The 15111-nt window shown below is 37.3% G+C and overlaps 1 protein-coding gene across 27 annotated transcripts in view; it reads right to left on the minus strand.

Annotated features, from left to right (window-relative positions):
• LOC18103868 (protein ROOT HAIR DEFECTIVE 3 homolog 2) overlaps positions 1 to 15111 on the minus strand; it is a 207976-nt gene that overhangs the window by 53823 nt on the left and 139042 nt on the right. For 11 of the 27 annotated variants that reach the window (XR_008056948.1, XR_008056947.1, XM_052445889.1 and 8 more), the window contains exon 19: positions 11784 to 11875. Coding sequence is in view for 25 of the 27 variants with exons in the window: in XM_052445889.1 (XP_052301849.1) it covers positions 11784 to 11875 (92 nt within the window). In the remaining 2 variants the exon portion in view is untranslated. Of the gene's footprint in view, positions 1 to 7993; positions 8336 to 8616; positions 8725 to 8850; positions 9022 to 9120; positions 9221 to 9291; positions 9561 to 9662; positions 9755 to 11256; positions 11408 to 11497; positions 11577 to 11783; positions 11876 to 15111 lie in introns of those variants that run through there. The other 16 variants (XM_052445908.1, XM_052445905.1, XM_052445904.1 and 13 more) reach the window with 9 other exon arrangements.

Here is a 15111-nt window from a genome sequence, read left to right on the forward strand (position 1 = left end):
GACCATTTTTCCACCTGGGTACGTCACCCATTACAATGAGACCACTCTTTCCTTTTTTCATTTGGGTAGGTCACCCATTACAATAAGACCACTCTTTCTTTTTTTCCACTTGGGCAGGTCGCCCGTGAAAATAGACCAGGGTAAGTGTGCGTGGGCTGGTCGCCCCTGAAAATAGCCTAGTGTGAGTGTGTGGGCTGGTCGCCCCTGAAAATAGACCACTTTTCTTCAAAAAGGACAGGTCCCCCAAGATAATGAAATCATTTTCTTTTTCTTTTCTTTACAAAGCTTACTATGCAAAACATTGAGTTTTGCTTCGTAAGCATTGTAAAGAGAGGGCATCTGTTGTTACCCAATTTTTGACCCACCTATTTGATAAAATTTTCAAAAAAATTCAAAAATAGTGAAAAACAACGAAAATCCAAAAAAATACATATTTGCATCGTTTTTAGCATTTTCAGCATCGTCTCAAAAGAATTTAAATTTTCAAAGGTCTTTTGAACGCGTTTGACTTTTCACGCATTATTTTTAAAATCAATGATTTTCCTCATTCGAGTTGATGTTGATAAGAAAAAAAAATCAAATTTACAAAAAAAGAAGAAGTTGAGAAACCAAGTTTGGGGACCTAACAACATTTTTACCTATAAATAGGAGTTTCAAACACATACACAAGGAGGGGTAATTTTGCATATTTGAGGGAAACACAAGAAAACCCTAAACCTAAACCTATCTCTTTCAAAACCAAAGCCGCCCCCTGGCTTGGGATTTTCTCTTCGGAGACTAGCCCCTCTCCTTGATCACCCTCCCTCAACTCACTAGACCTCACGCTCCCTGAGCCAAACCCAAACCAGCCTCATTTTCTTCTTTCTTTTTCCTCAGCCGCCTCCTTCCTTGGCCGCTCCCCTCCTCCAACCGTCGCTCTCCCTCTCCAAGCCACAGATGATTCCCTATTCTCTCCTGAACAATCCAAAACCAACCCTAGCTACCAACAAATCATCTTTCTCCAGAACCCAAAGCCATCCCCCTTCATTCTCCCCTCTCAATAGTCGTTTCAACTTCTTCTCCATCACAAACCGAACCAGGTCTCCTCTCTCCTTCAACCATCCTCCAGTGGCAGCCGAACACAACAACAACCCCCACTCTCTTCATCATCTCCTTCAACCGGTCAGCAACAGCCCTTCTCCAGCAACGACGCCCACAGACCCACGGTCTCCCTCTTCAGCCGCATGCGCCATTTCCTTTTTCCCCTCCGACCGGACAACCACACCCATCTCCAGATCTGCCCACCTGAAGAAGAAAAGAACATCAAGCCGAAAAGAAGAAAGAAGAAGGTTTACAGATCTAAAAAGGGAAAAATCCGAGAACAGATCTGGACTAAAACAGACCTGCTTGTTGCATTTTTGAGTGTTTTGCAGGTCACCGCCAGCGAGGAAAAGAAGAAGGGAGGAAGCCATTTCAAATCCACCCCGTCCATTGGTTTTGCTTGCGGCGGTGCGTGTACGCCACCAGTGGCGGCAGCGCGTGGAGCAGACACGCCACCACTGTTCCGGCAATTCCAGAAAGCCTTCCCTGCAATTCCTGGAATCTTTGGGGTTTATTTTGTAAATTTAAAATTATTTAATGTACTTTTTGTTTAGTTTTGAATTTTTATTTGTAGCGTGCAAATGTGGATGTAAAAAAGAAAACAAAAAAAATATAGTGAAAGTGAATGTGTGTGTTTGTATTTTTTTTATGGATGTTTTTTTTTTATGATAAAATCGCAAAGAATAAAGAAGAATTTAATATTTTGATTTGCTCACGGTAAAAGATTATGAACTTACACGTAAGTCGTATTTCTAATATCCAATGAAAAGACAAAATCTTTAAAACTTATTTATTACATCAAATCGCGAAACAGCTTACCTCAGGTAGGGTGTGCTAGGGGTGCTAATACCTTTCCTAGTCACAACCAGTCCCTTACGCTTGAATCTCTAACAAGACCAGTACTACATTCGAGTTTCCTAGTGACCCTGAACCAAATACTAGATGGCGACTTCCAACCCAACAATCAAATAAAATGAAAATCGCCAACGACGTCGCGCAGGGGACGTGCGACAGGAAGTGTCACCTTCAAGGTCATTGGCAGTACTGTCATTGGCGGTGTCACTGGCATTCTGGAAATCGAGACTGTTATCGACAGTTTCACCTACAAGGTCATCGACAATGCCATTGGCCCTGTTATCGGTATTCTCGTTGGCATTGAAATTGTCCAGCTTCAGCATGTGTCTCTTGATTATCTTTCTGAGCATTGTTGACGCCACGTCCCCTGCTTTCTTTGCCGAAACTGCATCCCAATCCCCTACGAACGCTGCCGCTGCAACTCCTGCCCCTGCCATGCCACCTATTCCCAGCGCTACGCCTCTCACAGCCTTTGCCTTTAATGTATTGTAAACCTTATGAAGAAAACACCATGTGTGCTATGTGATTATTGAGTAGAATATTAATCCAATACATGTACATATAAGAAACTTTAATTGATGCAATATATATCTATATATAATTAATATATTCTTGCGTTTGTATACGTATAAGAAACTTTGCTGCTATGAGCAATGGGGGCCTATCATAGAACAGTCGTGGTCTTGGGACACCACGAGCAGCAAGAAGATTGATCATGCTTTTGAAGCTTGAACATCCCAACCTAATTTTCCTTTTAGAAACTAGGATAAAATTACATGAATCGTCAATAGTCGATGATTGTTGGGATTTTAGAACGTGAAAGAGCTTTCCCTGACTGGTATGAATTTTAATACAAGGAAATTACCTTATAAAATCTGGTTTTCGTTTTGGATTCCATTTTCTCAATGTCACAAAGAAGAATTCCCCTGACTGCTGAAGCATCCCATTCCTTACTTATGGAGACATCTGATATAGAGAAAGCCATTAATATATAGGGAACTGAAGAAAATGACATGCCTGTTAGAAATTAATTTTAAATTTAGTGATTTTTTTTTAATTTAATTCAGATTTAACCCAACCAATTTCAGCATTTTATATCGATAGTAGCCCATGTATATATGCGAGCATCATTTGCGAGTCTTTTGTCCAGGTTTGAAACCCTTAGCAATCATACTTTCAAAGTGAAGGATTATAAACTATGAAGTTTATGATTTCAAAGGTTGAGTTAATGTAGTACGTTAGCAATTTAAGTAGACTCTTTATTATCAAACGAAATAATAAACAGATAATTATTGCATGCTATCCATAGTTAACATTGCATTACCTTTACATCCCTTTTCAAATTGGTGCATGGCGTCCTTAACAATATGATCAATGGAAGCCTCAAACCCATCTCTAGATGCCTCCTTCACCCTCTTTACCAACCTGTTCCTAAAACTTTTAAGTGCGGTATAATGGAGATGTCGCAGCATGTCAACATAAGCTGGGTGTAGAACCTACATAACAGACCAGAAACTTGATCACCAGGAACAATGACAGATTTTTAGGTCAAACTAGAAAAATATTGCAGGCATTACTGAAGAGGTATCACCTAATTACAGAAGCAAACGAAAATGTTTACATATTAATTAAGGCCTTACTTTTAGTGCTTCTGTTTCCAACTCTTGTCGTTTCTCATCTCTAATACTTTCTTTAAAATGAGTGGCCTCCTTGTCATATCTATTGAAAAATCAGTATTACAAGCCCATAAGCAACAGTAGAGGTTCCAAATCAAGTTGAACAAGAAGTTGTATACTTCAATATTTTGTGTGGAAGAAAGCTACTGAGATAGAGGAAACTTCCAATACAGCCCATGTAATGATCATACTGCTTTAGTGCATGCTTTGCAACATTTTGATTCTGCATTGAATAGAAGAGATGCATGCAGAACGTATAGCTTTCCAAAATAGAGAGCAAGATGTACACTTACTGGGAGAGGGAGTTTTTCAAAATAGATATGAGCTTTTTCCTAAACTTCGGTTCTGGACGAGCTTTAACAGCTTTTCTCAATGCCAACCAAGTCTGTAGGAAATCAATTGTATAACGAATGATATGATTCTTGCATCGATAACTTTTGTAAGAAGAAACAAAGAAGAAAGAAATACCTTATCAGATTTCAAACGACTGAACGTCTCCTTGGCAATTTGTTCACATCGAAATGTGGCAACCATCACCTGATAAATAAAATTGAGAAATATGATCACACAAGAACATCTAATTAAAGTTTGTGTATATACATTTTTTGCAAAAAAAATCATTAATATTTAAATAAACCTCTACAGCAGGAAGATCAAGATCCTTGTTCTCCTTTATGGTTTTCCATAGATGTTCTGCACGAAGGGAAAACCCTGAAGCAGGTTGGACATCCTTCCTATCACCAGCAAGACCTCCAGGAGAGATAGAATGGAAGAATCGCTGCCTTAGTCGATCAACCTGTAAAATACATCACGTAAGGGATTTCAGTCAATAATAACAATAATAATAGCACAACTAGGTAACCCAAAAGCATAAAATTCTAATTAACCAACTAAATTTGGTGATAGGAATTGTTTAAAAAAGATAAAATAAAAATATTCTAATTAACCAAACAAGACTTTAAATTTTTATATATTTCTATATATAAATGTAATGCTGAAATTTAATATCATTTTTTGTGAAAAATCTAATTATCATCATTTATAAAAATAATAATTAGGGACTTTTGGTCTATCTGAATAATAAAAATAGATTATAAAGTGATCTGATTAACAAATTATGGAGTGATAATAACCACATAATAATAAAAATAATACCAATGGCTTTGAATTCTAATTTATTTGGTAACAAAGCTAAAGCCTTTAATACAATCCATCAGTTGAAAACAATTAATTTACCTTATCTTTAAACTTCTCCTCCTCTGATTCATAGCTAGGCAAAGCAGTGACCTCCACCTTCATTTTTATCCTTAATTTAGTGACAACTGAGAGTGGCGTTTGTTACACCAGGACATCGCGGCGACCGATTAAAATTAATCACTTGATTGAAAAAAAGAACAGATATCTGACATCTTGTTCTTTGGGGGAAACGGTCTTGTTCAAGGAGTCGCCACCTAGTATTATGGTCACTAGGAACCCTAACTGGTCAACATAGATTATATGGTACGGGACTAGTTACGTGAAAGGAAAGATATTATCACCCCATAAGCGTCCCACATGAGACAAGCTGCATTGCTGGTTTTATCTTAAATTGCAAAAGATTTATTTGTATTCCATTTTTATTGGTCATCCTATAATATTCTCGACTCTGGCATCAGTGAATATTTCCAACTCTGACGTTGGTAAATATTATGTAACCCAAAAAGTACGGCGTTCCTGACTCTGGCGTCAGTTAATAAATCCGCAAAATTCTATATTAAAAGAAACAACAATTATTTTTTTGTTTTTTTAATTTTTTTTATTTATGTAGCCCGGTCTCAAAAACTTAAAAAAAGAGATCGGGTCACTGGTCCAAACCAGAACCAGTGACCCGGTTTGGCCACTGTTGCATGCATGCGTGAGTCATGCATGCATGCAACAGTAACAGGGTAATTAATTTGGCAAAAACAGGGAAAGATGAAGAACTTACCTGGCGAGGTTGCGGATGGAGGCGAAGTTAAGGGAGACGGTCATGCACTGCTCGCGGTTGAAGACCCGGTCTGCTGTTCACGACGGAGACAAGATTTCTGTCATGAAAGAGGGTTTCCCAATGTTGCTTTCATGGAAGACGAGAGGAGCACAGTGCAGCTTGCCTGTGCTATATATTTGTTGTTGCTGTACTGTGATGCTGGTGTTGCTCCATCTGCTGGACCGAAAGGAAGGCTGTTGCTGGACATGCGGGGCATGCATCTGATGCCGGTGGCTTCTGCTCTAGGAGGGGAGGAAAGGACATAAGGGTTCCCTCTGCTGCAACTGCTGGCTTGTGTTAGCTCCCGGTTGCTGGAACGAAAGGAAGACTTCTTACTGGTTCTGCCACTTGCTGGGCGAAAGTGCGGCTGAGGAGCACCTGTTGTCGCTGGTCTAGAAGGTAACCTTCTGCTGCTCACGATGGCAGCTTGCTGAGAAGAGGATGCTCACAGTAGCAGTTTGTTGAGAGGAGCTGCTGGCGTTTGTTGCTGATGGTGTTTGAACACCAAGTTGCTGAAACCAGTGCCGCAGCTATATCAGAGGAGGGGGAATCATGGCAGCAATCTGGAGTAGGAGAGCCGGTGTTTCGGTGATGAGGAAAGGAGGAGCGACTCCACTGTTGTCTGGGCTTCTCTGCCGCTACTACTGCTGGTAAGAAGGGATGTCCATGGTGCAACTTTCCTGGTCTCGAGGTTTAGTGATATCCTGCTTTGAGGAGGACCAGGTTTGATAAGTTAACAACATGCAGTAGAGTTCAACCGAAGGAGGGGTTACCGGAATAAGAAGATGAAGCTGATTTCTCTTTTCTTGGTGTTGGCGGCAGAGATATTGACAAAGAGAGGGTACTGGTTGGCATTGGTATTGATTGATTCTAAATATAAAAAAGGCAGGGGACGGCGGCTGGTCTCAGCAGGTGGTTCGCCGCCTCCTTTTTTTTTTTTAAATGTCTTTTTTAATTTTTAATTTTTTTAGGTTTTTTTGTAATGGTCTTCTGGGTCTCTCCGTTTTTAGTGTTTCTCTTTAATCTTTTTTTTTTCTCTTTCATACCCTGAGATCTGTATTTATGGTGCCAGAGTCCCTTCGCGTGTGAGAAATCAAGTTCCAATCAAACTCAATCTCTTCTTTGAAGTTTAAATTTGAATAAGAATCAAATTTAAAAGCGGATAATTATCATTATCTTGAAGATAAAAATAGAATGACAAAAGCACATTGTAGTCCTTAATTTTTATGTAAGTTGACAAATCAGACTTTTTATTGAAATAAATCTCTAATATTTTAATTTTACATTTTAAATCCTGTAAAAATAAAATTAAAAGCCAAAGAACTAAAAATGGGTTACAACAGCATTGTTGGCACTTGTTCTTCATTTTTATCCTTAATTGTCAGAGTTATGTCTACCGACCACATGCACTCGACGAAAACATCACTCCACCATTTAATACTCCGGCTTTTATTCGAGGGTGTTTGAAAATGTAAAGAAGATTAACTTTGAAAGTGTAATATTAACATGTTAAAATAATTTTAAAATAAAAAAAATTAAATTTTAATAAAAAATAGATTTAGCATGGTTGCCCGACAAGCAATTCATTGCATTGGTTTATTTTGTTCGGTTATATTGTCAACTCTTATTTAATTCAGTGACAATCAGTATAGGATTTTTATTAACTCTTATTTAATTAGTGTCCAATGGGATTTTTATTTTCTCAATCCCTATCTTGACTTGATCAATACCTTTTACCAATTAAGGAGTCACGGATTTACACTTCATTCCTCAAATATCTGTAAAAAATTAAAATAAAAAATTTTATTTTAAAACATAAAAACAAACTAAATCTAAACCCGTGAGTGAATAATTTAGTGCCAGCTCAATTGGCACTTGTTCATTCTTATATAAATTGGCACTTGTTCATTCTTATATTGGAGAGAGATTTGTTTGCCATCCGCGACTGAATCCTTGTAAGTCAATTTATATACAAATTTTATAGGTAGTTAAGTTAGCAATTTGGTTATAATAAATTGGTTTGGTAGAGGTTGAACATGGCGTGTCTTTCTCTTTGGTTTTTTCTGGGTAGATTTCAGCCAAAGACTTGGTTTAATCTTCACAATATTAAAATCCGTTTTGCCAGTTGTTCTTAGGTCGAGGATATAGCTCCCATGTGCGTATCTTGCAAAGATGGATCAGGAACTTTTCTGTTCACAAGAGTTATGCTTTTATTACCAAGATACAAAGAAAGTTGGAGGTTAATTATTTACCGAAAATATCATATTAAAAGTTTCCTCTTTCCGGTTAGGGTAGTGACATCCTCCTTCTACCTCCATTGATTATTACTCTACAATACCTAATTCGATTCTACGATGAGAGGTTTGCAAGATTACCATTTGTAGAAACTGAAAATATTTTTACCATTGTTGATTACCATTTGTAGAAACTGATGATATTCTTACTAGTACGGCTTATCAAATTACAAACAAACTTCTTTCATTCATCAGATTCACCATAACATGTTGCATGGATAGTTGGGGACACAAAAATAAACTGTCCAAGTGTGGATTTGCCATTATTACTGTTGTCACAGCCTCATCGCTCTCAAGAAAATCACAATCCCTGCATCTACCACTGCAGCAGGCCCCGCCACCGCAACCACCGCAGCCCCCGCCCCCGTAGCCGCAGCAGCAGCAGCAGCAGCAGCAGCATAGCTTCGAGTTCTCCTGCGACCATCCTGAAGGAAACACCAAGTATTACATTTCGAGTGATGCATAAATTTCTAGTAATAAAAAATTTAATCGGTTTAAAGTATTTTCTTGGTTTCAGTGCTTAAGTTTAGAAGTATAGGGACTTCAATTGGTATATAAATTGAAGATGGCAAATGATAAACCGAGAATGTTCTAATAAATTAATTTTAAAGTTTTTGTTTTTAGTAGAAACTACATTCAAACAGATATTGTGAATGCTATCAAATTACCAAATGAACATGTAATGTGATACCAGAGTAAAATATACCTGGCGGGATCTAGCTCCGGTCATCATAGGCTTTATCTTTTCTATGAAATTCATCCACAATGATTTGCAGTCCTTTGGTTTAAGGAGAGTGGTAGCTTCTGGAGAAACCTGCTCATATTTGATTATTACGTGAAACCAGTTTGACACAGAGAGACGTGTAAAACTAAATGCATTACATTTGCATACCAATAAGCATGCATAAATATTACTTAGCACGCATTCACCAACTGTTACCTCTTCCCATGTGTCTGAGGCAAGGGGGTCCAGTTTAGCTCCCATGAACGTCTTTTGCAAAGATGGATCAGGAACAGTTCTATCCATAAGAGAGGAATAGAGTACCTTCTCAATCCGATCAGGCATTCCATCGAAGCGTATGGCCGCCATGATTGATAGTATTCTCAAAGACTGTAACAAAATAATTGGGAGACATTCAAAGGTAACTCAAAGTTTAACCAATTATGCATCGCAGCAGCCATTAATTATACAAAATCTAGGCAATGTTACCTCTGAGAGCGTTTTCCTTTCAACTTCATCAAGGTTTATTTCCCCAGTCCAATTATACCATGACAATGAGCTTTCATAAGCACTGAGGACCTGTGAAAACCTAGAATACGCTCCAAATCTTTAATAAAAAACAAAAGTGAAAAAGAAAACATCTACAATGATGTAATGTACCTATCCTTCATGCGCCTCAGAACTCTCCCTGCATCTGCTGCTTCTCTTGCCTTCATCTCCACTAAATTTCTGGCATGCTCCCTCAAATGTTGCAATTTAGTGTCGATTGCAGAACTACACAAATCGAAACTAACAACAGCATCTGAAAACTCTGATACAGCAGCCTCAGTGTTGCACTCAAAAAGATTTCCTATTGATGCCCATGTATCTCTTTCACCAGCTTCCAATAAAGATTCTACTCTTTTGGCAAGCGCATGCGTTATTTGTTTCTATGCAGGAGTAACATAACAAGATTTGATAATTTGATTAAGTAGAGTGACATACATAGAACCAAGAACGCTAACGGGTTGTGATATCAGTGAAAGAAATACCTTGTACTTTGCCATCATTTCTGACACCATATCACAAATAAGTTTTTCGCGGAATTTTGAAGCATTCCACTCACTCTGTTGAATAGCAGCATCTGAAAGAGCACAATATTTAAGGTAACTTGCCAAATCTAGGAAAATGAGTTAGTAGATGAAAGATGCTCACCAATCATATGAACACAATTTTAATCATAGAAGGATGAGCAATAATAGCAAAATCTTAAAAAGTTGTAGTCACTGTGTTACATTTTGTCCACTAATTTACTTTTTTATTCTGTTTATCTCAGCCAATCACTTTGTTCAATGAAGTATCCATTAAACTACCATTAATCTTCTTGATGCAGCCAGGTTATACAAACCGAAGGTTCTGAGCATTCAAGTAAGGACTTGACACTATTAGATGAGGATCTAATATAGTCACTATGTAGCTGGTCTAACATATATTTTTATTGACCAATAAGATAAGTTTAGACACAAGAGGAGGTCTAGTTATGCTAGACTAGGTTAGTACTTTAAAATTGAGATAACAGAAGATTTACCTATTGAATCGGGTTTAAATTTTTCGAAGTGATTATATAGACAGTTTTCCTACAAAAAGCTACTCTATCGCTTATTGAATCGTTGAATCTTTTAGACTTAGGCCTATAAGTTACTATTTGGGATAATTTTGATTTTTCCTAGGATTTTCTAGATTTATCATTATTATTTTGGATTTTGTTTTAATTTCCTTAATGTTTTTAGAAATTAGGTTGTTTCCTGGTAGATATAGGTTTTCCTGGCCTATATAAAGAACATGTAAATTTATTGAGAAAGCAGCCAATTTTCAAAGAATAAAATTATGAATTTAGGATTTACTTCTGCAATTTTTTTCGCTCCTTAAAATTTTTATGTTTTCTATGCTATTGTTGTTCTGTTAGCTCCCACCAACATCACTTTTAGAGTGAAAATTGTAACAGCTTGAGATTTGCATGAGTACAAAATGCAAGTGGTCACCTAAGAAGAGGAGGTGGAGGAACACATCCTGAGAATGTTGACTACCTGTATACCTTCATTGATTCTAGTGATAGAGCGGATACAAGATTTTATATCGTCCATGAGAGAATAAAACTAATTCGGGGCTCTTTTGGGAGTTTGATAACTCATGCATATCAGTTAGTTATGAAGTTTTTTCTTCAGGTTTAAATTATCTCTGCAGTCATATTACTTGCCCATTGAGTGCCGCTAGTTTCCATAACAGGAGCATGCCGAGGAGAAATATAAAATTTCACAATTCATCAAATAGAAATACAAGAGTATGCCGAGCATCCTGTATCTAAGAAATTTAATTAGACCATCGAGAAAAATGAAATATTGACAGTTTAACACAGAGTCAAATGTGTAGATGGTAAAAATACTTGATAACAATAGCATCCAGAGAGTACCTCAACATTATAATTAAGAAAAGAATATAATGATAAAACAATTGAAAGAGGAGTTGCTTTAGAATATTATGAAGTCCGAAAAGAATCCTTTATTTTTATGCATATAAGATAACTGTATTGGATTTTGAAAAAAAGCAAATAAAAAATAATATGTTCAGTGTTTGGAGTCTAAATACCTTCACATCCTTGATCAAACATGCTCATGCAAGATTGGGAACAGAGATGAATAGCAGCAACATTCTGTGACTGTTCCAGGCTAGTTTTAAAACTTTTAACTGTGTTCGAATACAAATGCATCAGCATGGTATCATAGGCATCACGTACCACCTGCATAATATATTGGCACATTTGAGTTGATCAGTATAAGAAAAATAAAAAAGAACTTAGAAAGAGGAAATATACATGCTAAGGCCTTACCATCAACGCATTTGACAGCAACTGTCGCCGTTTTTCAATTCGTACTTCTTGATCAAAATAGACTACCTCCCTGTCATATCTAATGGGAAAAAAGTGCAAATAAGAGATTCCGGATCAAGTTGAACAAGAAGTATACTCCAAGACTGTAGGCACACTATGCTAACGATTGATATGGATAATTTAAGTAGGAATCACTTACTTCGCGAACCAAAGTATAACTATCAAATTGATCATAATTCAAAGTTTCCACTTCGTTTTGAGACAGACAAGCATGATGTATACTTACTCTGAAAGATAGGTTTCCAAAATAGAACTGACAGCTCCTCCAAACCCTGATACTGGACCAGCTTGAACAGCTTCCTTCATTTCCAACCAATCCTGTAAGAAATAAATTTAGCACTAACTGATATTAAATGAGGTCGGTGAACTTTAAAAGAAAGAAATTAGAAAATAAATTCAATAAAGTACCTCGTCGGTTGTAAAGCATTTGAGCTTCTCACCAGCAATCTCTTCACATCGAACAGTGGCAACCATGACCTGATAAACAAGATGAGAAGTATATTTACATATGAAACCTGATGGTTTATATTTACACAGGAAAATGGCGTTTAATAAACCTTGACAGCAGGAAGATCTAAATCCCTGTTGTCTTTTATTATTTTCCAAATCTCTTCTGCACGAAGAGGAAATCCTGAAGCAGGTTCAACTTCCTCCCTGTCACCAACAAGACCTCCTGGATAAGTGGAATGGACAAACCGCTGCCTCAGTTGAGCAACCTGTAAATGTCAATGCTATCAGAAAAATGGAGTTACGAATTACAGATACTGGATTTCTCACTTGATACTTGCTGTCCTAATTGCTCTCACATGCACAGATCCATAAAATTATCTTATCACAGGACGTAATGCTCATTTTATCATTCTTACATGATACACTCCTAATGGCTATTAAACACTCTCCAGTCAAAGTTAAGCACCAATGTGTGTGATGCATGATTATCAAGTTCAATATGCATAAAATTAAATATGGACTCCAGAGTTAACCTCTACATTAACCACATGAATGCATGCATTGATGTAGGGTATTTAAGAGTATTTGCCCCATAAAGGGTTTTTGGTATGCTTGGGTTGGAGAATTAGGTTCAGGGTTTGAAATATATGCAGAATGGGAATTAATTTGTTACCAGCGTGTCTAGAAGAATTTGGAGGTAAAGTCAAAGCTGAGACTAGTGCTTAGAGAGAAGAAGGAAATAGAGAGTACGAGAGAGAAACCATAGGCACCAGGCTTTCAAAGTAACATAACTCTCAATTTTATCTTGTAATTCAACTCTAATACAGGAATATGCTGCTGTTCTGTCCCTTCATGCAAAGCCAATGATTGTGAATTCCAATTATTTGGTAAGCACATGCAAAGCTACAAATCATTCCAGGCATCAATTCTAGAAAACACGCCGCAGCACAATCTAGAAGAACCCAGGACAAAAGTTTTGAGGATTGACAAACTGCTTTCTTAGTGGAAAAGCTACCTGCTCTTTAAAATTCTCCTCTTGGTATTCATAGCTAGGCAAAGCAGTGATCTCCACCTTCATATCAATAATTAGAAGCATATTAAGTTCATGGAAATTAAACAAAAAGGCAACATATGATGCATATATGCCAATGGCATCAGTATGGAGATGGAGGTGATTTTTCATACATTAAAAAACTCTCTGAGAGGAGCACTACTGAGAGTCTCAGGCTCAGCAACTGCAGCCCAAATCTGCAGAAAGTATGACCTCAGAAAATGCTGGAGAATAAGAAGAGAAATAATTGATCCAGAAAGAGAAATGCATAAACAGAGAATAAGAAGTATGAACAAAAGTACCTTCTCAATATCTTCTAAGAGAGCAGTCTTTAAATATTCAAGTGGAGTCTACATAGACAATCAGAAAAGGGACAGAGATTCAGCGTTGAAGATGCATTCAAAGAATGGAGCGCAAGGTGCATGGAATCTTCTCTCAAGAAACTTATGGGCACAACAAGTCCATACCTTTGAGTGATCACGGATAACAAATAGTAGTGTTTTTTTGCGGGGCTTGAATAAACGCTTCATGACCTGAATACAAGAAATAATAGATTATCACATATCAGCATCAAATTATGTTGTGTGCAATACTCAGTGTTACACACTGGGCTAAATGAATGCAGCTAAACAGTTTTGATAAAAAGGAGTAAGTTTGCTGTGTATTTGGAATCGGAGGCTCCTTATCTATATTCTATTCATGATGAGAAATTTGTAGATATATATTTCTCCATATATACCTATTACACACTTAAGTTAATGCAAATTGCTTTCAAATGCCAAGTACCTGGAAAACTGTTTTTAAAAGGGGTCTGCTGGCTGCATTTTCCAGACCAATGTCTTTGTACCACCTGCATATGATACTCAACACAAAATCATTTGACAGAAAAAAGTACTGGACTGCCTTACCGACCATGGAAGGCTACATCATGAGTTTTTTTTTTTTGCTAGGCAGAGTCATACCCAGTTGTGGACATTTATCAAACTTCCCAGGCAGAAAAGGCATTCAAATATTATAATGATGAACATACAAAACTCACATGTTTATCAAAACAACGTCAGCGATTGCCAAGGCAAATAGGGTGCTTTGTTTCTCAAACGCTGTGTCATCCTGAAAAAAGTACACATTCGCAGTGCCAAACTTGTATAAGCATCACACTCGCAGATTGAAGCCATAAAGTAATGCAACCAAAAATATTGAAACCATTCAGTAATCAACGATTTGTATGTCACAGAGGTTGCAAAGAATACAATGCAACCATAAAACCATCTCAATTAACAAAGCAAAGCTAAAGTAATAGAAAGCTCTAAGAGTTACCTCGCCTCTTTGATTGCTGTCCGTTCCCTCGAAATCCATGGCAATCGTAAAAGGGTCAATATCACTACACTTTGCAATCCAAATGCCCTTGGTTGTTTGACCTCTGAAACGTATATAACTACATTATCTTCCTCTTTCACGTATACAAAGCAACAAGAACAGTAAAATATACAAATTCTCAACTAAAAATAAAATAAAATCAAACCTTCCATTGTATGCATCCATCTCCTCGAAATTGGTATGGAAGGTCTGATTCATTAGGGTGCTTTTCCCTGTTCAAGATTAATCAAGTAAAAAGCTATCACTACCAACTTCATTAAAATCAATGACTATAATTAAGAAATGATTAATAAATCAACACGAAGTTAAGAAGTTGAACACTTGCTTACCGCTACTCTGTGAGCCAATTATGGCAACAATAGCATAGGAGAGACCGGACTGAGCGAACTCGGTGGCTGTCATGAAGTCTTTGAGTCCATCCACGTTGAACTTGCCATTTCCATCAATCAGCTGCATGCCTTGCTCCATTTTCATTAACGATCTAACTCAACCACAATAACTACAACTATTGAAGTGTCTTCCTTCCTGTGTTCGTGTTTCTGGGTTGCGGAGGAATCTTAAAGCAAAAGTAAAGGTGCAGGGACAAAGGATCCTATTAAAGTAAGTCTTCATGAGTCTACTTCTACTCGAAGAAGTTGTTTGCTTTTTTTTCTTTTGAGTTTGGACCCACCAATAA

This window comes from Populus trichocarpa, chromosome 12 (assembly GCF_000002775.5).
Source record: "Populus trichocarpa isolate Nisqually-1 chromosome 12, P.trichocarpa_v4.1, whole genome shotgun sequence".
Lineage (NCBI taxonomy): Eukaryota > Viridiplantae > Streptophyta > Magnoliopsida > Malpighiales > Salicaceae > Populus > Populus trichocarpa.